At 36.1% G+C, this 20,627-nt stretch overlaps 4 protein-coding genes and 1 pseudogene across 10 annotated transcripts; 2 read left to right on the top strand and 3 right to left on the bottom strand.

The window, feature by feature from the left end:
- Positions 1-352: 352 nt before the first annotated feature.
- Positions 353-3,750, top strand: LOC104718214 (dnaJ protein ERDJ2B). The gene is made up of 9 exons (XM_087469330.1): positions 353-491; positions 766-997; positions 1,100-1,195; positions 1,287-1,407; positions 1,504-1,610; positions 1,748-2,143; positions 2,234-2,353; positions 2,551-2,637; positions 2,715-3,750. The coding sequence occupies exons 2-9, from the start codon at positions 812-814 to the stop codon at positions 3,588-3,590; spliced, it is 1,989 nt and encodes a 662-aa protein (XP_087325456.1). The 5' UTR covers positions 353-491; positions 766-811; the 3' UTR covers positions 3,591-3,750.
- On the bottom strand, positions 3,576-5,802 carry LOC104718215 (pentatricopeptide repeat-containing protein At4g21190). Of its 4 annotated transcripts, none has more exons than XM_087469333.1 (6): positions 5,638-5,802; positions 5,365-5,541; positions 5,166-5,264; positions 4,894-5,037; positions 4,596-4,808; positions 3,576-4,334 (listed from the first exon to the last, which is right to left on the bottom strand). In XM_087469333.1, the coding sequence occupies exons 2-6, from the start codon at positions 5,449-5,451 to the stop codon at positions 3,912-3,914; spliced, it is 966 nt and encodes a 321-aa protein (XP_087325459.1). In that variant the 5' UTR covers positions 5,452-5,541; positions 5,638-5,802; the 3' UTR covers positions 3,576-3,911. The 4 variants fall into 4 exon arrangements, with proteins under 4 accessions (XP_087325459.1, XP_087325461.1, XP_087325460.1 ...); XM_087469335.1 differs by having other exon boundaries at positions 5,166-5,254; XM_087469334.1 differs by having other exon boundaries at positions 5,365-5,529; positions 5,638-5,800.
- An 83-nt stretch (positions 5,803-5,885) lies between these two features.
- LOC104718212 (uncharacterized) lies at positions 5,886-7,339 on the top strand. Of its 4 annotated transcripts, none has more exons than XM_010435910.2 (5): positions 5,886-5,961; positions 6,187-6,250; positions 6,323-6,379; positions 6,703-6,807; positions 6,908-7,339. In XM_010435910.2, the coding sequence occupies exons 3-5, from the start codon at positions 6,335-6,337 to the stop codon at positions 6,998-7,000; spliced, it is 243 nt and encodes an 80-aa protein (XP_010434212.1). In that variant the 5' UTR covers positions 5,886-5,961; positions 6,187-6,250; positions 6,323-6,334; the 3' UTR covers positions 7,001-7,339. The 4 variants fall into 4 exon arrangements, with proteins under 4 accessions (XP_010434212.1, XP_010434211.1, XP_010434214.1 ...); XM_010435912.3 differs by having other exon boundaries at positions 5,896-5,961; positions 6,127-6,250; XM_010435911.3 differs by having other exon boundaries at positions 5,901-5,961; positions 6,133-6,250.
- Positions 7,340-13,147: 5,808 nt separating this feature from the next.
- Positions 13,148-13,549, bottom strand: LOC147935925 (uncharacterized). The gene has a single exon (XM_087468517.1). It carries the CDS (start codon positions 13,547-13,549, stop codon positions 13,148-13,150), a length of 402 nt encoding a protein of 133 aa, XP_087324643.1.
- Positions 13,550-13,576: 27 nt separating this feature from the next.
- LOC147935924 (uncharacterized) lies at positions 13,577-18,874 on the bottom strand (annotated as a pseudogene).
- Positions 18,875-20,627: the final 1,753 nt, after the last annotated feature.

Raw genomic sequence — 20,627 nt, 5'->3', positions numbered from 1 at the left:
TGCTTCACTTTCGTTTGTACCAAATCAAAAACTCAAGTCTTTTTTTCTTAACAAACCCCAAAATCTATTCTTTAAACTCAAATCTCAAAGGGTTTAACACAGCCTTGGCCTTTTGTTGTTCTGTTCTTGACTAACTTAACTGTGTAAAGATTAAAACTTGCCTGAATCTTCTCCATGATGAGTGAGTCATGATCCTCTGCTGGTAAGTGCACAGGGGCTCAGGTGTGCCGCATGCTCTTCATTATTCTTTTTAGATCTTCTTCTCAAATCAGTCAACGTCGCCATCAGTTTCCTAAAAGAGTAGCCAAACGCTGCGTATAAGTCTCAATTTCATGGTACGTGTCTTGTCTTCATTGGCTGCAATGATTCATCATCACCCCTCCCTTCATAAACCTCACTTCTTCTTCTTCTTCTTTGGCTTCGCAATCCGATTCTAAAGTCAGCTGCTTTGTTTATTCAGTTTCTTCTCTCAATAAAGCTTTATCATCAAGGTACATTTTTTTTTTGATTCCTTACTTGTTTTTCATCGCATACAATCAAATTCATATTCTTTTTCCTTGAATTTGTAAATCAGACAAAGTTTGGGAATTATGCAAATGTCTCCTCTTGATCTCCTTCATATTTGGTTGGACACGATTTAAGATCGAATATTTTGTCAAATTGTCTATTGTGTAATCATGTTGGTCCGGAAATTTTATAGTATAAACAAAACCACAACTTCTAAGATTCCAAACAAAACATAACAGAGCAGTTCTGTTTCTGCAGAATCTCTGATTGGGAGGGCTCTTCCTTCAACTAGAAGGGTCCAAAGATGGCGGAATCAGAAGAGAATAGCGTTTTGTTTCCCATTTTCATTTTGACAATGATGGCAATTCCATTGGTGCCTTATACATTTGTGAAGCTGAGCCGCGCTTTTTCGAAGAAACAAAGGAGCATACATTGTCAATGCCTTGAGTGTGACCGTTCAGGGAAGTACAAGAGATCCATGTCTCAAAGGGTTAGTTTTTCTTTTCTTTTCATCCACTAACTTTTTTTAACAATGATTAGTGTAACTTATGACCTTACTATGTCTTTAAATTGTTGGTTTTATCTTATGCAGATCTCTAGCTTCACTTCATGTAGCAACTTGACAGTTGTGCTACTCTGGTTTGTAATGATCTTCTTGATCTTTTACACTAAGAACATGAGCCGTGAGGTAATAATAACTAATAATTCTCTCTTCAAGCTAAATCATACATTGCTTATGGTTGAGAATTTCATTTGCTTATCTTGTGTAAATTTTACAGAGTCAACTCTTTGAGCCATTCGGGATACTCGGTTTGGAACCTGGTGCTTCTGATTCAGCAATCAAGAAAGCATATAGAAGACTCTCTATTCAATACCATCCTGATAAAAATCCAGACCCAGGTTGAAAAATGCTTACTGGTCCTCGTCCTTTATTTCTTCCCTTTTGATTCATTGTTCTATGTGCTTATAGCTTATTTGTGTGTTGTAAATGTACAGAGGCCAATAAATATTTTGTGGAGTCCATAGCTAAAGCTTACCAAGCTTTAACTGATCCGTTATCCCGTGAAAACTTTGAGAAGTATGGTCATCCTGATGGCAGACAGGTACTGAAGATATAACCTCCATTGCGTTTCTTTTCACTATTAGATGTTGAAATAGTGTGTTTTCCTCAAACGAAACCACAACTTCTAATATTCTAATTATAAACATGAATGGAGAGTAAGGTTTTTGTTTGATGCAGGGTTATACAATGGGAATGGCTCTACCTGAATTTATTTTAAACATGAATGGAGAATCTGGTGGGGTTTTATTGCTGTGTACAGTTGGTTTATGTATTCTCTTGCCACTGGTGATCGCCTCAATCTATCTCTGGAGATCATCAAAGTATACTGGGAGTCACGTTAAGCTTCAAACTCGTCAAGCATATTTCGAGTCTTTGAAATCCTCTTTAACCCCAAAAAAAGTTTTGGAAGTTTTCATCAAAGCAGCTGAGTATGCAGAGATTCCTGTTCGTAAAACGGATGATGAACCTCTGCAGAAACTCTTTACGTCTGTCAAAACCGAGCTAAATCTGGATCCTAAGAAGATGAAGCAAGATGAAGCTAAGTTTTGGAAACAGAATCCTGCAACTGTCAAGGTTGGTTCTTTTAACACATTATAACGCTAAGTGCTGAACACCGTTTGGAAAATGCTAACTTGTTTCCTATTGTTTTCTTCTCTGTAACAGACTGAGCTTTTGATACAGAAACAGTTAACTCGTGAATCAACAGTTCTGTCTCAGACTCTGCAAAATGATTTCAGGCGTGTGCTAGAGTTTGCGCCTCGCCTACTTGAAGATTTAATGAAGGTCTTGCTTGCTTATATCCCCTATTTTTTGCTTAACACATTGTAACTGATAAATTAAAGCTTAGTACCAAGTTGATGATGACTTGAAACTCTTATATCAATCCTTTCACATAAGAAGCTAAAAAGCTTTCGTTTGATGTTCTTAAACATAGGAAATTTAAAAATGCAGAAATTTATGATATTGTGAGTTTCTTGCAGATGGCGGTTATACCCCGCAATGAACAAGGGCGTGGATGGTTAAGTCCTGCACTCGGAGTAATGGAGCTATCTCAATGCATTGTTCAGGTTTTAAGTTTTTTCCAACTTTATTCTTGCCCAAAAATTTAAGAAGTTTTAGTCCACTCAATGTTGTTTGATTGCAGGCTGTTCCTCTTAGTGCAAGGAAGTCATCTTCAGAAAGCATTGCTCCTTTCTTGCAACTCCCTCATGTCAACGACTCTATCGCTAAATCATTAGCGTTGAAGGTTAAATCATTCCGAGAGTTTCAAGAACTCAGCTTGGAAGAACGTTCTAAACTGTTCAGAGAGGTTGGCTTGTCAGAAACTGATGTTCAAGACATAGAGAAAGTGTTAGAAATGATACCGTCTCTCAAAATCAACGTCATTTGCAAAACAGAAGGTGAAGAAGGTATTCAGGAAGGCGACATTATGACAGTTCAAGCTTGGATCACTCTAAAACGTCCCAATGGACTCATAGGAACTATTCCTCACTCGCCTTACTTTCCTTTCCACAAAGAGGAAAACCTTTGGGTTCTTCTTGCGGACGCAAACAATGTCTGGTTCTTTCAGAAGGTTAATTTCATGGATGAAGCTGGAGCTATAGCCGCTGCTTCGAATGCTATTACTGAGACAATGGAACCATTAGGAGCAAGCGTTCAGGAAATAAATGATGCAGTTAAAGAAGCTGTTGAGAAGGTCAAAAGTGGGTCAAGATTGGTAATGGGGAGAATCTTAGCACCTGGAGAAGGTACTTATAACTTGACTTGCTTCTGCGTGAGCGATACTTGGATCGGTTGTGACCAAAAGACATCACTGAAAGTCGAGGTTTTGAAAAGAACCCGTAACTTGGAGGGTGAGAATGCAGAAGACATGGAGGAGGAGGAGGAGGACGATGAGATCGAAGAGGAGGATTATGAAAGTGAATACAGTGAGGATGAAGAAGATAAGAAGAGAGGGTCAAAGAAGAAAGTAAACAAGAAGGATTCGAGTTCTGAAGAGTCAGGATCAGATGAAGAGTGAAACTACAATTGAGGAGTAATTATGATTTGAAATACAATAGGTTCTCTCTTCAGTGCTTACACAGTCATACTCAATTCAAAAGACTTTTACAGTATTTGTTCTTTTGCTGAGGTTTATACTCTTTTTAGTTGACTCTTAAATTTATATCTTGTTTTCACTCTTCAAAGCTCTTAAACCTCAAAAGTTCAAAATCTTTCTTGTCAGAAACCCAAGCTCAGTACCAGAATGCTTTTTTGAGGAACTTTGGCCGTCGATATCTTTTCCTTACATGATCCAACGGTGGATACGATCTCAAAAGCTCATGACGCAAACACTTTTAAGTCAAGAAGAGTCTAAATAATCTAAAGAGGGTTCCCTAGAAATTCCAATCTGCCCTTGATTCATACGCAAAAGTTCTTCTTCTTCTTCTTCTTCTTCTTCTTCTTCCTTCTCTTCACTGAGATCCTCACCATCTTGGTTTGCTTCCTTATCTGACAACATTTTGGATTTACTCTCAATCTCATTATCAACCTTATCTTCGTCGCTGCTTACGCCGCCTTCACCTTCACTTAGCTCATTTAGCTGTTTTGCCTTAACCTTAACGCGTCTTCCTTTGATGTATCTGAACTCCCATTGTGGTGGAGGATATTTCTTCATTAGTTTCTCGTACTTATCCTCCATCCCTAACTTCACAAACACTTTTCCAACCATAGACACAATGGCAACGTTTGGTTTCACTCCAAGTTCCTCCATGTCAGCAAAGACCTAAGAAACATTCAATTAAGTTTCAGGAATCAACTTGTATAAAAAGAATATGTCTACTGGCTGCCAATACTAAGTTAAGTAAGAAGGATTATTACTTTACCTCGAAGAGCTTTTGGTGCATATCTCTCTTGTAATATATAGAGATCATTTTGTTGAAGAACTTTCTTGGAGTTCAATTAAGTTTCAGGAATCAACTTGTATAAAAAGAATATGTCTACTGGCTGCCAATACTAAGTTAAGTAAGAAGGATTATTACTTTACCTCGAAGAGCTTTTGGTGCATATCTCTCTTGTAATATATAGAGATCATTTTGTTGAAGAACTTTCTTGGAGTTCCTTCTAAATGTTCCATAAACAATTTGTTCCACAACTCCTCAGCTTCGTCAAGTCGATTATCTTCTGCTAATGCATTGAGTAATGAGAAGTAAGTTCCCATTGTTCTTCCTTGGCCTTTACTCAGCATCCATTTCGTCACCTACCAAAATCAAAAAACTTATTCTACATTCATCTCACACTGAGAAAGAAAGAAATTATCAGCTCCTCTTGCTAGAATAAAATACCTGAATAATCTTCTTCCACTCTTTTTCATCTTCAAGTATAACTAATGCCTTCTTAACTATAACAAGAGGGAACTCTAATTCCCAAGCAATGAAGGAATCAAGAGCGCCATAAACTTCTTCTTTAACATTCGACAATCCTTTTATCTATAAGATAAATAAGATACAACATCTCAGTAACAGATATGAGACAAGGATAACGAATTAACTACAGATCCATTAAACATATAAAGAAGAGAATGATGAAAGGGTAAAAAAGAGAGAGAGGGCATTACACAATCAATCATTTTAGCAGCCTTGGAGATACTTCCAATCCTCTTCCTTGTTTTCCAAACTCGAGGAGACCGAGGTCTTGGACCTCTCGCTGCACAAATCTGAAGATTTATTCAATTTCAACAATAAATAGAGCTGAGAAAAATGTATGACAAAGAAGCTTTTTTTTAAGTAGAGAACTCTTGAAGAAGAAGTACAAACCACAACATTGTTAGGCCTTTTGGAGAAGAGCTTGGTTGATTCCTTTGTTTGAAGAAGATAAGGTAATGAATATCTCAAGCAAAGCATCCTGAGTAATCAATTTAGAAAAGACGACGAACCCAAAATCCTAAAGCTTCGTCCTTTTCAGCTCACAATTCATAAACACTGCATTTTACACTAGAAATGAAATCAACCACAGAAGATAACTTGTGAAGTCAAATTCCAATTGGGTATGTATACTCTGAGAATCGGAACACGTACTGTTCAGCTTACCTCTGTATTCTTCACAGTTAGGCAAAAAGGTAAGATTTTTTATTCTTCCTCTGCTTCTTCTCTCTTACTCTCTCTGATATTTGCGCTTCTCTCTGTTCGTCGTCGTCGTCCTCCGCCAAGTTCCTTCCTTTCTCATTCTCTCATCCAAAACATACAAAACGCTGCGTTTAACGTATAAAAACAAGGCCCATTATTAACCCAAAAGTTTAAAAACAGGCCCATTAACTTCATAATAACTTCGTTCGTTGTCTCTCTCTTTCCCCATTTCAGCGATTCTGAGGTCTATCTCTCTCCCTCTCAGGTGTGATTTGCTCAAATCAAAAGGTAATTTTACTCATTTTGTTCTTCGATTAGGGTTTTGTTTTATTTCGAGTTGTTGTTTTGTGAACCCTTTCTGTTGGTGACATCAAGTGGTTCTCCTCCTGTCTTGTTAAATTGGGGAGGAATTGATCATCTTCTTTAACTCCTGACGCTGATTGAGATCCGTAGTTTCAGATTACAATGACTTGTGACTTGTTTGTTCCATTCTCTTGCTCCTTCAACATAAAGGTTTATAAAATTGAGGATTTTGCTCGGTTCTGCTGTTACATCCTTGTGGGTTTTTAGCATAGAGGTGAAAGATCTGATTTTTACAAGCGATTCTGTTTTTTTTTTTTTTTTTTTTAATTTCTTCTTTCTATGACAGAAGTAAACGACGATGCATCCTCCACTTACACCACATAGACATCCAATGTGTCTGGAGGTGAGTTTTACAGCATTTGTTCTCTCACTTTCAATTTATATTTTACTTTGTACAATTTACTTGATTTCTGAATCATGTTCGTTGTGATTTCGCTTACCTCTATGTGATTGCGTCTTTGAGAAGTGTTTTAATTTGTGCATGAGAATGCAAAAGATAGATTTTGTAAATAGATGTAATGTTGGTGATAAACTCATAGCTCTAACTTTAGTAAACCTTTGCGAATTTGAGTGGCAAAGATCAAACCTTTCAGAAGAAATCAGTTTGATCTCTTTTTGTTGTTTGTTCTTACTAATTCTTCTGTATGTCACTCACATGTTTGCCAGATAATTGAGGAGTTTCAAAAGTGTCATACAGATCATCCGATTGGAAAGTTTTTTGGAGATTGTACACAGCTTAAAGTAAAGCTTGATCGATGTTTTCGCCAAGAGGCAAGTTTCTAATAGCCAACAAGACAAACGTTTCAGCTGAAAGTTTTCCCTCTTTTTTTTTGGGTGGATTACATTGTCTTAACTAGATATATTTTTGCAGAAAGCTGTAAAGCGAAAGGTAAATTTTGAACAAAGCAAGAAGCTTCAAGAAAGACTGAAAGCTATAAGGAAAGAAGAAACTGCAGAGACTTGAGCATTGCTTGATACTAATACCATATAAGTGCTTGTCAATTTCGAAAGAATACGTCTCTAAATCGATCCATGAAGAGGAGTCTGATACACTTATGTCTCGTAGATGAGTGAATAACATGGTACTATACATGTATTGATTAGGGGCTTAGCGTTTGAAATAAGGCCATTATTATTGGAGTACAAGACTCTTATTAGCTTGCCCTGCAACGAACATGTTCTTACACAGTTTACTTTATTTATGTATTACAAGTAAGCTACACAATTACATTTCATTGTGGCTACGAAATAGTTCTGTATGTTCAACTTCTAAAGTTCCCCAACATTTGGGTTTGTTTTGAAACGTACTTTTCAATCTTCTGTTTGATCTCCATGTCCGTTCAGGGATTGTTGACTCGGGTATAACACGTCTCGAAACTGAGAAAATATCTTCTGATACTCAAAACTTTCACCTTCCATTTACTTGCAATCCAAGAAATAGCGAACAAGAAACAACCTCGGATTGAAGGTTTGAGTTCAACGAAATTTGATGCAAATTGCTAAAATGTTATAAACGTTATTACAAACAAGAAAAAAAAAAAAAAAAAAACATGTTTTGCAGTTTTGCTTTCAGTTTGTGTATGCAAGTAAATTAGTATATAAATACAAAAGATCGCTCATGATTCAATCCACTATGTTTGGTGGCACGTGGTCTCGAACAATTCAGAGAATTTTTTTTCTTCCAGAAGTCATCAGAAGAAGGAGCCAACCATTTGACTGATCGAATTATTTCACAAGTACCAAGAAAGAAACAAATTGGTTTTTAAAAATAATACTAGTAGTAATAGGAATAAACAACAATGGAACATTGTTTGATGCAAATATTTGCATCGGGAATTTTTTTTTGCATGTGATAGAGGAAGTCACCACGTATGAGCCGACAAGGTTTCAGGGTAACGGTTAATCTGCTGGATCTTATTCCAATCATCACATGCTTTGTTTTTCTTTTCTCTATTTATTGTCTATGATTTGTTGGACCAATTCAAGACCAGAAGCACCTCCACATTCTCATTCTCACCTTAGGTCAATGAATGTATTCAGAAAATTATAATGAACCAATGAGTTTAAAGTTAAGTGTGAACGAGCCAAAATCCGCAACTTATGAGAAGCTGATTTTGCGGGTTAACTCAAATTAGGATTTTGGTAGACTTAATTTGCTCACTTTCGGATTGGTAAGACCAAAACCACTTCCAAAATACTAGTATTTTCAGAATATTATGTATGATTAGTAGTAAATTATGCGAAGTATGCATGGTCCCGGATAGAGAAACACTCCGAGGGGATCGTCTATTATGTATATATATATATATATATATATATATGAACATCTAATAGATAACAAACATATTTATAATGGATGGACCAACTAATTTTGACAGGCCTTGTTCAAATGATTGAAATTAATTAGATGTCATATTTTCAATGCATATATCTTTTTTTCTTTTCTTAATCTTTTGTTTGTTTTGCGGGTTCAGTTAACTTACCTGAAAGGCTGCAAATATCGTAATTTCTATGGACAAAATCCATACTTAATTAAACCCTTAAACCAAAAAAAAAAAAAAAAGAAGAAGAAGAAAGAAGAAGACAAAATCCATGACTTTTCTTTTTTTTTTCTTTGAATTTTCATGCCAGCTAGAATTTTAATGATAATCACTAGACACTCACTCGTCATGTCGTACCATAACAGTGGAGTGGATAATTGCATCTTGAAAATACCAAGAGTTCACAATCTAACCACCAAAATGCTATCTTGTAGATATCTCCTGATATCAAGTTTTTTATGTTTCAAGTTTTAATTGGAGATATTTCGTGTAAAACTACGTGTGCGGCCATGATATTAACATTGTTCTTACTATTGTTTATTAATAATTCATATATTATATTCAATCTGTGTATATTACTGAACCAAGTATCCCCCTTATGACCAAGGCACGTTTCCGATGTGTATGGGTCACTTCTTATTTCTTTCAGTTTTTTTTTTTAAAGTTCACACCGAATTTGCCAAAACCATCGAATACTATTAAGTATTAATTGGCTACATTTTACTAACAATTACGATATCGTACGATGTTCTCTACATTCTTGGTGGTGATATGATTTAGTAGCTGGTTATATATATTGAACGACGTGACAAGAAACGCACAACTGGGAGATTCCATTTATACTTGAACAGTTGAACATATATAATTAATTACGAGTGCTATTTTCCATTTCTAAGGATATGGTAATAAGTTCCATTACTAGTGCTATTTTTTTTCCATTTCTATGAAGTATTAGATTTGATTAGATTGATTTATATCAAATCGTCGGATTTTTTTTCTTCAAACTCAAAACCAAATCATGGGTTAAGCCGACAAAAATAAATGTAGTTGACAAGGAAATCATGGGTTATTTGACCAGAGAAATAAAGACGTAAATATTGTTGAAACCACTATTTTTTGGATTATAATTTTATGTTAAGAAAATGCTTTGATTTGTTCATTTGGTTCTCGTTCCTCCAAGTCTCTTCATTCTAGTCCTCAATGTGCTCACAACATTTATAATAAATATAAAAGAAATGTTAGAATGGTAACCTTTAAGGAACAAGTCCATTTTTCAGTCTATCGTTATTTCAAGAAATTGTGACTAAAGATTTTCTTAACGTCGGATATCACTAAATATAGACATGGATAAACTAATAATTCATACTTGTATCACCATTGTGTCAGTCTGAGTTCTTATTACAAACAGGTGTATGAGATTTACAAATGATAAAATAAAATTATATATATAGTATGTACACATCATAGAAAATAAAATAAAAATACGTATACATTATAGTGATAGTTAGATATAAAATCATATATACTTTAAAAAAATTATGTAGAAAATTTGATTTATATAATTTTTTGAATAATTAAGAGGTTCTGAAAACAATAATCTCTATTAAGGATGATATTTTTAGAGATGAGTGATGATGAATAGTTGAGCTACCATGCAAATATATACTTATTTAATATTAAAAGTGGTAGAGCCTACATGCAAGATTCTTTGCGTTACATCAACATTATCATTGCGAACGATTGGACTGGTTTATCAATTTGATTTCCGACAACTCATTTTCCTTCAACCACATTTATATAAACTTAACAGAAAAAAAAAAAAATATATATATATATATATATATATTGAGAAAAAGTAGTTGCAAAGTCAACAGTTTTTTGGTATTCTAAAATTAAAGATTGATTTCTACTAGAACAAGGTCATGTTGCTTTTCTTGCGTACGTACGTCTTTAGATGTGAAAATATATAACACATCTTTCTTAGGCTTAGTTTACCGTATTGTTGTCGAAGTTTGCGATTTATATATGCAATTTAGTTAGGCTCTATATTTACAAGCAAGCTGAGTAAATCTTTCAAACTTTTCATCATAATATCAAAGTAAAAGTAAAACAATCTTTTTTACCATAGAGGAGTTTTTTTTTTATTAAGTTAACAATCTTGGACCAAAATCCAACCTATTTTGAGAATTTTGAAAATTTGTTAGAAATATCATTTTTGGATATCCTTTTTAAAAAAGATCATTTTTTTGAACAATTTCATTTTTATTATCTTTTACACAATTATAATATATTAAATTATGAAATATAAATATTTTATTAATTAAGGTATCCACAAAATCAAAACATAACTCATAATCGTAGTGACAATTAGTCAAATTTGCATATAATTTTTCTTAACTAACTGTTATATATACGTACGTATTTCTTATATATTTCTTATATATTTCTTATTACTGTATAGTATTATATTAAAAACGAACTTACTCACAGCAAAAACTAAATGCAAAACAAATGAATACACGTGTGAAAACCAGGATATATATAAATTTTCATCTAATAGGAAAAAGGGATGAATAGAGATTTATGGTCCAACCTTTGTGATAGTTAACGAGTTGTAAGGGCATCGTGGGAGTTGCTCCAGAAGAGAATTGCTTAGAAAATAATATATAATAGTAAAAGAGAAAAAAAATAAGAAAACTGATACTTAAGTTGCTCTGGCAAAAATCAATCATTTTAATAAATAGACAGGTGTCGTTTTTCTATTGGCTACTAAAAATAAAATATAATAAAAATATATATATGATTAAAGTATATTTTTTTATTCTTTTAAAGAAACGTTACAGTGTTCCTGCAGTAAAGATGGTCGAAGGGTCAATTATAATTGATTACACGGTGGTCAACGTATTTATATTTCGCAAGGTCCATTTTTGCCAAGCATGTTTTACAGTCGAACATTTAAAAAAAAAAAAAAAAAAAATGTTAATAAGAATCGTTTGTTAATTTTACTTTGTATTAGTTCTTACTCTATCTATCATTTTTTATGAAGAATTAATATGTATCATATTATTGGCACGTAGGTTTAACGACCTAACGGTCAACGTTCAAATACTTCCAAAAATATATAAACTTTGGTTGGTTGTTACTTGTTACGGTATATAGCGATGCTTAGCATGATATATGATGCTAATATTATTACCATCTAAAGTCAAACTATATAACGTAACATTGGTAAAATGATAATATACGGTGAGGTCACCAAAAAATTACTACAAACAACAAAATATGCTATATTTAAAATTATAATCTACTTGTATTCTTTTTAAGTTGATACTAATTTAATAACTGTGGTTGATCATTGCGATAATGTTTCTGATAGTCATTAAGAACATACATATAACTGTACAGAACATATCGATAAATTTAAACATTAAACTAGAGCAAAAAACACATCACATTATTTAATTGGAGGCCCAGCTGTGAAGTCGCGAGATCGATTCGGATGGCCCACTGTTGACCCTCTAGAGTTGTCAATTAAATATAATATCAAGTGGTCCTTAAAAATTTTGGGTAATTGCTCGACGCCACTGTGTTAAAAAAAGTAATATATCACTTAAAAAATGTGGCAATTAGAACTAGATTTTTTTTATCGAACTCAGAAAATTTTGGAATTTAATTATAAATAAAAGATGATATCTAGAGCCTTGTTTCATTCAAGCAAGTTCATTCGCTGAAAAAATAATGAAGTTATTTATGATCGTGATTCGTGAGGGTGAGTATGTGATAAACAGCCTTAACACGTTAGTTGATAACTTGATATAGCTTTTTGGGTCGGATGTTCTGACAAAAAAAAAATTAAAAGGAAAAAAATTAAAAGCATTTGTGGTAATTTGTGATTAAAAACAAATTAGTTGTAATTTGTAAAACTTGATACCTAATTGGTAAAACTTAAAGGCAAGTGAATCTAACGATCCTTCTTATTTATTTAACTCGTTAAGTTAATTAATATTTTAGATTATGTATAGATTTATATTAACTCACAAACTAATATATAGTATTAGCAGATGATTTATAAAGATTATATGAGTGTGAGTTAATAAATATAAATTTATATAATAAATTTACTCAGCTAAGTTAGTTCATAAGATGCACAAACTCCTGAATCCTGATAGATTGAGTTTAGGTGAGCGGATTTGTTCATTTTGACACCCTTGATTATCTCAAGCGATGTATAATTTACACCTAATAGAGTTATCGACAACAAATAAAAATTACACATATATAGTGTTTGTTACGTAGATACGTCATACTATACGTATGATATAAAGTTCACAAAAAGGAATACGTATGGATTAGGATAAAGCGAGAGAAAAGAACCCACAAGAAAACACTAAAAAAGTCATAAAGTAATAATACTGAGTATGATATGTGGACTAATCAGTAAAGTGCCTTCCTAGGCTTAGTTAAATCATCACTTTCTTGAATTATCCACGTTTTCTTTCAAACTTGAATAATAAACAAAGCGGGGAGGACAAAGAAAAAGAAGCGTCGGTAATCCCTTAGGCGCGTTTCGTTTTGGCTGCGAATGGATGGCAAGCGCACTCAAGACTCTTTTTATGACCGGCCAGAAGTTTTTTGGATAAGAACTCAAATTAATATTTGAAGGCTGTCTATTAAAATTCTAATATCATTAGTACAGTTTAAATGTCTATGTTAGCCACAAGTTGCAGAATAGGAAAAATGAAGATGGTGTTGTTGCTTTTTTTTTTGGTCAAACATGCGATCTTTCATTTCTAATTAGGGTTCATTACAGATAAAGCCCCTTTTGCAAGAGCATCAGCTCGTTGGTTAAGGTTTCTAAGCACGAAATTGAAAGAAACAGAGAGAAATTGAGAGGATAGTGATAGGATATCATGTAGAATCCCATGGAGTTCCTTAGATTGGATCTCCCGGTTGAGAACTTTGACAAGATTTAACGAGTCTAAAGCAAAGATAGTGTTGGTGAAACCCGATTCAATCGCAACTCTCACTGTTGTCAGAGTTGCTAGAGCTTCGGCCATCAACGGTGAGGACACCTGCGAAGAAGACGATGCTCCTTCCAAAATTGGGTTATCGTTTTGGTCCCTGAAAGCCCAGCCGAACCCTGCGTTTCCGTTTAAACTCCAAGCTCCATCTGAGTAAGCCTGGGTGGCCATTCGGCGGTTTGGATTCTGGTGGGCAATTCAGGGTTTGATAGGTTCTTTCACCACTCTGTATTGTGCCTCTTGCCATTCTCGCCCTCGTAAAATGGCCATGGTTAACACATCGGATATTGAGGTGTGTTCTCTATTGAAGAGCAAGCGGTTTTGCGTTGTCCATAGGGACCATAAGATCCATGGTGCCAACGGTCCAAAAACAACTCTTGTGGGAGGAAGACATAGCATCTTGTTAACTAAGGTTAAACCAGCTTTTGTCGAGAATATTTCCTCTGGCACAAAGGGGTTGGATAGAGGGGCTAGATTCCACAGGCGAACCGCAAACGGGCATTGGAAGAACAGGTGCAGCGTTGATTCCTCTGCTCCACAGTGAGGACAATCCGGGTTCAGGTTGATGTGTTTCTGCACAAGTTTAGTAACCACAGGTAAAGCCTCTTGTGCGAGTTTCCACAGAACATCTTAAGTTTGGGAGAAGTTTTAAGTCCCCAGATTGTTGAGGTCCAATTGAAGTCAGTAGCAAGGGGTGGAATCAAGGGCAGATCACCTCTTTCTCTAAATTGTAGGGTCTCATAGTAGCCAGATTTAGCTGTGTAGACGCCTGATGTTGTTGGTAACCAGGCCCATTTATCGGTTGCTCCTGTTTTGCTTGGTCTGATTTTCAGGATGTCCTCCTCATATGCTGGTAGCAATTCTATGATTAAGGGCATATTCCATTCACCAGATGTTGGCAATAGTAGATCCGCAACATTTAGTTTACTTGAGGCTTCAGTAGGTGGTCCTACAGGACATAGCGGAGAAGATAATGAGATCCAGGGGTTGTACCAGATCGGTGTAGTTTCACCATTGCCTATTAGACGACCCAGTTTCCGTTTTAACAGGTCTTTCCCCAGGCAGATCCCTCTCCATCCGTGGGATGCAGAGGCTGATACAGAGCAGTCTAATAATGAGGTACCTTTACAATACTTTCCCATCAGCATCCTGGACAGTAGACACTCCTGGTTTGTAAGTATCCGCCAACTGAGTTTAGCGAGTAGGGAGTCATTAAAAGTCTTGATGTCTCTCAACCCTAGCCCACCTTGTTTGAAGGATCTAGTCATTCTTCTCCATGAAATCCAACACATCTTCTTCTTGCCCGTGTTAGAGTCCCACCAAAATGTAGTAAGGTCTTATTGAATCCTTTTACATAGGGCGTTCGGTAACTTGAAGCACGTTATGGTATAGGTAGGCATTGATGCAAGAACTGATTTGAGGAGGGTCAGTTTACCTGCTGACGAAAGGAATCTTGAGGACCAGCTAATTGCTCTTTGCTGGATACGGTCCACAATTTGAGTGAAAAGGTCTTTCTTCTTGTGTCCAAATAGCTCAGGGAGACCCAGGTATTTTCCCTGACCACCTTCTTTTGTAATACCTAGTTCTCTCTTGACTCTTGCTTTAGTTTTTGCAGTTGTGTTATTTGCAAAGGTGATAGATGATTTATCAATATTAATCTTCTGACCTGATGCTGCCTCATATTTTTGTAGGATCGATTTTAGCTTGGAGCAACTCTTGTGATCCGTTCTGCAGAAGAACATCGTATCGTCAGCAAAGAGTAAGTGATTGACTCGTGGGCTCTCTTTTGCCACTCTGATGCCAGGGAGGCTGCCTTGATCTTGTGCCTTATTGCATAACCCTGAGAGAACTTCACTGCATAGAATGAAGATATAGGGAGAGAGAGGGTCTACCTGTCTAATACCTCTTGTTGGTACCACAGAGCCTAATGCTTGGCCATTGATCAGATAGGAGTAAGATACTGAGGTAATGCATTGCATGATCCATTGGGTCAAATGTTTATGAAAACCCATTCTGTTAAGTACTGCTTCAATGAAGTCCCATTCTAACATGTCATATGCTTTGCTCATATCAGTCTTTACTGCCATGGATACTCTCACTTTTGCATTTGATGTTTTCAGGTATTGCAGAGTTTCATGGGTGATCAGCACATTGTCCGATATTGCTCTATTAGGGACAAAAGCCGACTGGTTTTCTGAGATACAGGTATGTAGGATCGGTTGTAATCTCTTTGTCAAGATTTTTGAGATAATCTTGTAATACACGGAGCATAAAGCTATTGGCCTGTAATCCGAAACCTTTTGTGGACTTGGTATTTTGGGTATGAGTCTAACATGTGTGTGGTTTATGTGTTTAGGTAGTATACCGGAGACAAAGAAAGCTTGGATTTCTGAAACTATTTCTGTTCCCACTGATCTCCAGTTTGATTGGAAGAAACTGGCTGAGAATCCATGAGGACCTGGTGTTTTGTCCGGGTGAATGGCAAAGCATGCATTTTAAATTTCCTCTGTGGTTAGCATTCTGGTTAGTGTTTCATTGTCTTGGGTGGATATGCAAGGTTTGAGAGCTTCTAATACAACATTCTTCCTATCTCCTGTCTGAGAAGTAAAAATTTGCTGGAAATAGTCAGTGATAGCTTTTACTATTTCCTTCTCCTCGAATACTGGTGCTCCCATTGCTGATTCTATTACAGAGATATTATTAATTGCTCTTCTTCCTTTTGTAGCAGTGTGGAAGTACCCTGTATTTTTATCTCCCAGAGTCAACCAGAGTTGTCTGCTCTGTTGTTGCCAGAAAGCTTCCTCCTGTTTATAAGCAGGTAAGAGTTTTTTGTTGATGAGAGAAATTTCCTCTTGGTTATATGAACTAGCATTCATGCTTTCTTCCAGTTTCTCTCGCAATTCATTGATTTCTTTTTGACTGTTTTCATGTTGTTCTTTGCTCCAGGTGATTATTGCATGGCGGCACACACTAATACGTTCGTTGACTGTACTCGCAGGTAATGATGCCCATGTGTCAAGAATCAAGTTTCGCACTTCCTCATTATCCTTTAATCTCCTATCATATCTGAATAAACTCTTTCTTCGCTTTTTGATAGGTTCAAAGGAGGTAACTAGAGGGCAATGATCAGATCCTTCAAACCTCAGGTATTCACTGCGACTCGAGGGGAATTCTACTATCCATTCACTGTTGGACATAGCTCTATCCAGTCGACAGCAGACCAAATGGGTATGTCTTTTCCCTCTACAAGATAGAAAACACCCCGTATGTTTTAAATCATAGAGGTCACATATTGACATAAATGACCTTAGCGCAGTAAAGGAGCCTTCAGTTCTTGGTAGACCACCTACCTTTTCCGTGTCATTAATGATATCATTAAAGTCCCCAGTGAGAAACCACGAACCACTTCTACAAGTAGCAATATCCTGGATCTGGTTCCAAATAAGAGAGCGTTTGGAAAGGTCCGGTTCTCCATACACAAAGGTAGAGTGGAAAGTTTTACCCTTAGTTGTGATCTTTGTATTAATAAAGTTTTTGCTTGACTGAAGGATTTCTATTTCAACATTTGGTTTCCAAAACAGGGCAAGTCCACCAGCAGAGGTTGCAGAAGAGGGAACTAAGAAGGACGAGGAGTAGTTCATCTAGTCCAGGTGTTAGAGCACAAATTCTGATGAGTTGTGTGTCTCCATGAGGAATAGTATATTCGGGGAAATATTTCTCTTGATCTCCCTAAGTCGCTAGCCTGTTATGGGATTCCTCAACTCACAACAGTTCCAGCTCAGAACTCTTAAGGAGGAGGAGTTGGCGGATTCGGAAAATCTACCATTTTCATTTTACTAGCCGGAATCAAGGTAATTTGGGGATTTGTTGTCTTTGAGGTTTTTGCTTTTCCAGTTCTTGAAGTTCCAGCCTCATTGTGAGAGTCTCTTTTTTTTGGATCTTTAACTTTATTAGGTCCTCCCATGCCATCAGATTTCCCAGTATTTGTTTTCACTGCTTTCTTTGGGGACCCTGAAGTAAAAGTTCGTTTTTGCGACTTAACTCCCCTCAGAGTTGTGTTGGGTTTTGTTGTTCCTTTTGCTAACGGTGGTCTCCCTCGACCTCTCTTTTGGTTTTCCCCTTCTTTTGCGAGTTGACTAGATCGTATTTCATTTGGGATCTCCTTTGGAGAAGGACTACCCTGTACTGGTGAGGGTATCAGTTGTAGAGATCCAGGATCTGGGCTTTCAGATGCTGCAAGGATGCTATCAGCCGTGTTAGCCATCAGGTTTCTACTCTCCCCTTGTATAACTCGCATTTTCCTAGCAGCACTTTCAGTTTGGTCCACACAGGACGTGTACTGGACTGTAACTTCCGTGAGGTCGTTCAGTATTTGCTCTCTTGATATTGCTTGTCTTGGTGGGGGTGTGTTCGGTTCTGGGCTAGTAACTGATCTTTCCAGAGGCGGACGTCGAGGTCTAGAGGAGAAGGATGCCTCATGACTAGTTCGCACAGAGGAGGTAGGTTTTTCATGCCACTCCAGATTTTGGCTTCTAGGATAGTTATCATATCCTCATTGAGACCATCCTTGTCTTTTATCTCGTTGGTAGGATCTGGTGTGCCGGTCGTGAGTTCTTACAGGGGATCTGCGATGGGAGATGTGTGGGTGGTTGTTGGACCTAGTCTCCACTTGTGGTTATACTCCTGATCAGGTAAACTTCTTGGTTCATTTACTCCCAGAGCTTCTCTTGGTGTTGTAAAGTTGTCCTCAGGCGTGTAATAGTTCCTTGACGCAGGTTTTGAGGCTGTTGGTTCAGATTGAGATGTGGATTTGTGCTTCGTTTCAGGTGTTGTGGCCAGTCCCGGACAATCTTTTTTATCATGAGTAAGTCGGTTGCAGTGTAAACAGTGGTTCCTGAGGTTCTTGTACTCCAGGTACACCATTGCCTCATTTCCATTAGCAAATTCCACCACAGTTTCTTTTGTTAGTGGTTGCAAGCCGTTGATGAGGACTTTAACTTTGACAGATGTTGAGGTAATCTCCAGATCTAAGAATTCTCCAAGTTCCTCTGCCATCGTTTGTAACATAGCTGGTTGCCAGTAATGTTTTGGGAGTCCTTGCAGTTCTATCCAGAAAGGTATCATAGGCAGGAAAGATTCAGATATAACAGGTTCCCATTTCTGTAGAATTATCATCCATTGGTCAAAGAAATATGGTATGTTATCAAGAACTTTTTGCATATCTTCCTCATATTCGAAGGTAAATTGGAAGCAGCCTTTGCCAAGGTCAGCTCCTGTTGCTGTTCCTCGTAGATTCCAACGGTTAGAAAGGAAGGGGAAAAGTGACCATAGACGTTGAGCAGCCGGGTTAGTGAGTCTCCCCATTAACGTGAGGGCATTGGCAACTATGAGATCTGAAGTGTCAAGATCTGGGGCTCGGATACGCTTCCGTGGTGGTGGGGCAAAGCCCTGGTCTATTCCTTTTCCTTTTAGGCGGTAAGGTATGTTTCTGCTCATTTTCAGGGGTTTCTGGTTTGTTTAGCCGTAAAAGAGTGATTAAGGATTTACTTCTCAGGATTAGCAGGTCTCACCAATGTTTAGAATAGAAGCAATCGGTTTCAAAAGCAAGGTTTCAAGGTTTCCAAAGGTTACAAGGGTTAGATAAAGAAAGCAAAGGAGCTAGAGATTACCAATTTTGATGATGTGAGTCGAAAGAATCCAAGTATCGGCCAATATTAGGAGGTTCGCCAGGGATATCTACTGGAGGTTGCAGCCGTTACACAAGAATTCAAATTCTTCATGCTTTTAACTAGTGGGTAATAGCTTGTAGTTAGTACTTTTTGGTGGTTGAGATCTGGTTAATAGATAGTATCATATTTCTACTAACTCTCTCGAGGATTGGGCCTGGGAGAGAAAAACGGCTGATAACAATAGAATAAGTTTGGTGGTGTAGTAGATGGTGTTGTTGTTATATAGTTAAAAGTACGAGTTGAAAAAATGCATATATGCAGTTCAAATGTACAAAAATATTGATTACAATATAATTTTCAATAAATATTGATGACAATACAATTCAAAAGGAAAAACAAGTGAAAATAAATTCAACTTTGTGTCTCAGCATTTGGAGCAGATCCGGAACATGTTGATATTTTCCACGCACGATCTTATTTCTTTTACCTTCTCTTAGTGTAGTTGAACTTGAAACACACATTTTTTGGGGATAAATGTTAGTACTATGTTAGCAAAGCAACATTTACGGCAATATGATATCTGTAAACGCATTGACAAAGAAAAAAATATATGATCTGTAAAACGCTTTTGAGTTATCCATTACTATTTTAGTAGATTATTTACACTTCTTTACTATATATATACGCTTGGTCGGTGCACCCTATATATCTTTATCCAAAAGCCGATGAGTTTTTCGATTTTTTTTTTGTTTTTTTTGTTAAAAGTTTTAAAAGCCAATGTTACTTTTCTTAAAGATATCAAAATCGGAAAAAGAAAATGCAACTTATTTTTATATTTATAGTGACACACCCATTTTGTATATAATTGCATGCATTTACTGTGTTTGTCAAAGATACGCAAAAGAGTAAACTGTTTACAACTTTTAGTGTACGTTGTTTTGGATTCTGGTTTGTATAGAATAAATTATTATGGTGTGAAGTTTGGCATCCCTGTTTTAGAAATCGTTAGGTGCTAGTCGGGTAGTTGGGGTGGGCCTAGTGCCTAGCGAGAAAATCGGAGATTAAACGGGAATTAATCGAGGACTAGTTTTAGAGTTATTTTATTAAATTAATAGTAAATTAAAAATATATAGTACTAAATATATGTATAATTATGTTTATGTGAAAAAAATATCAAATAAAATATAAATCTATAATATTGTCTTTAAAACTACGGTAAACACATAAAAACGTAATTTTAAGAAAAAAAATGATGATTTTAATTAAAAGTTTGTACATTAGTTATTGTAAAACATCATAAACTCTTAATTTAAATGTTTAAATAACAAAAATATATATATTTGATTTATATTTGACTCCAAAAATAATCGGTATATTCCAAATTAAGCGGGAATTAATCGGATTAAACGGTATAATCGGATAATCGATGTTAGGCGGGAATTAGTCATTACTCGAGGCGAAAATGGTGAGTCTAGCGATTTTATGGGGTGTAATCGGTGTTAGGCGGAGATTTTTAAAATAGGACTTGACACTGATATCACTAGTAATCTTAGTGAAATAAATAATATTTTATATAAAGA

This window comes from Camelina sativa, chromosome 10 (genome assembly GCF_030686135.1).
Source record: "Camelina sativa cultivar CO46 ecotype springtype chromosome 10, ASM3068613v1".
NCBI classification, from domain to species: Eukaryota; Viridiplantae; Streptophyta; class Magnoliopsida; order Brassicales; family Brassicaceae; genus Camelina; species Camelina sativa.
This window is presented reverse-complemented; position numbering and strand designations above follow the sequence as displayed.

What these genes read in the sequence shown, in the direction of transcription:
- LOC104718214 (XM_087469330.1), top strand. Translation starts at nt 812, where the DNA reads ATGGCGGAATCAGAAGAGAATAGCGTTTTGTTTCCCATTTTCATTTTG. An exon ending in AGAGATCCATGTCTCAAAGG is followed by an intron (nt 998 to 1,099) that starts GTTAGTTTTTCT and finishes TATCTTATGCAG; the next exon opens with ATCTCTAGCTTCACTTCATG. An exon ending in TGATAAAAATCCAGACCCAG is followed by an intron (nt 1,408 to 1,503) that starts GTTGAAAAATGC and finishes GTAAATGTACAG; the next exon opens with AGGCCAATAAATATTTTGTG.
- LOC104718215 (XM_087469333.1), bottom strand. Translation starts at nt 5,451, where the DNA reads ATGCTTTGCTTGAGATATTCATTACCTTATCTTCTTCAAACAAAGGAA. An exon ending in AAAGGCCTAACAATGTTGTG is followed by an intron (nt 5,265 to 5,364) that starts GTTTGTACTTCT and finishes ATAAATCTTCAG; the next exon opens with ATTTGTGCAGCGAGAGGTCC. An exon ending in AGTGGAAGAAGATTATTCAG is followed by an intron (nt 4,809 to 4,893) that starts GTATTTTATTCT and finishes TGATTTTGGTAG; the next exon opens with GTGACGAAATGGATGCTGAG.
- LOC104718212 (XM_010435910.2), top strand. Translation starts at nt 6,335, where the DNA reads ATGCATCCTCCACTTACACCACATAGACATCCAATGTGTCTGGAG. An exon ending in GACATCCAATGTGTCTGGAG is followed by an intron (nt 6,380 to 6,702) that starts GTGAGTTTTACA and finishes CATGTTTGCCAG; the next exon opens with ATAATTGAGGAGTTTCAAAA. An exon ending in ATCGATGTTTTCGCCAAGAG is followed by an intron (nt 6,808 to 6,907) that starts GCAAGTTTCTAA and finishes ATATTTTTGCAG; the next exon opens with AAAGCTGTAAAGCGAAAGGT.
- LOC147935925 (XM_087468517.1), bottom strand. Translation starts at nt 13,549, where the DNA reads ATGGCCACCCAGGCTTACTCAGATGGAGCTTGGAGTTTAAACGGAAAC.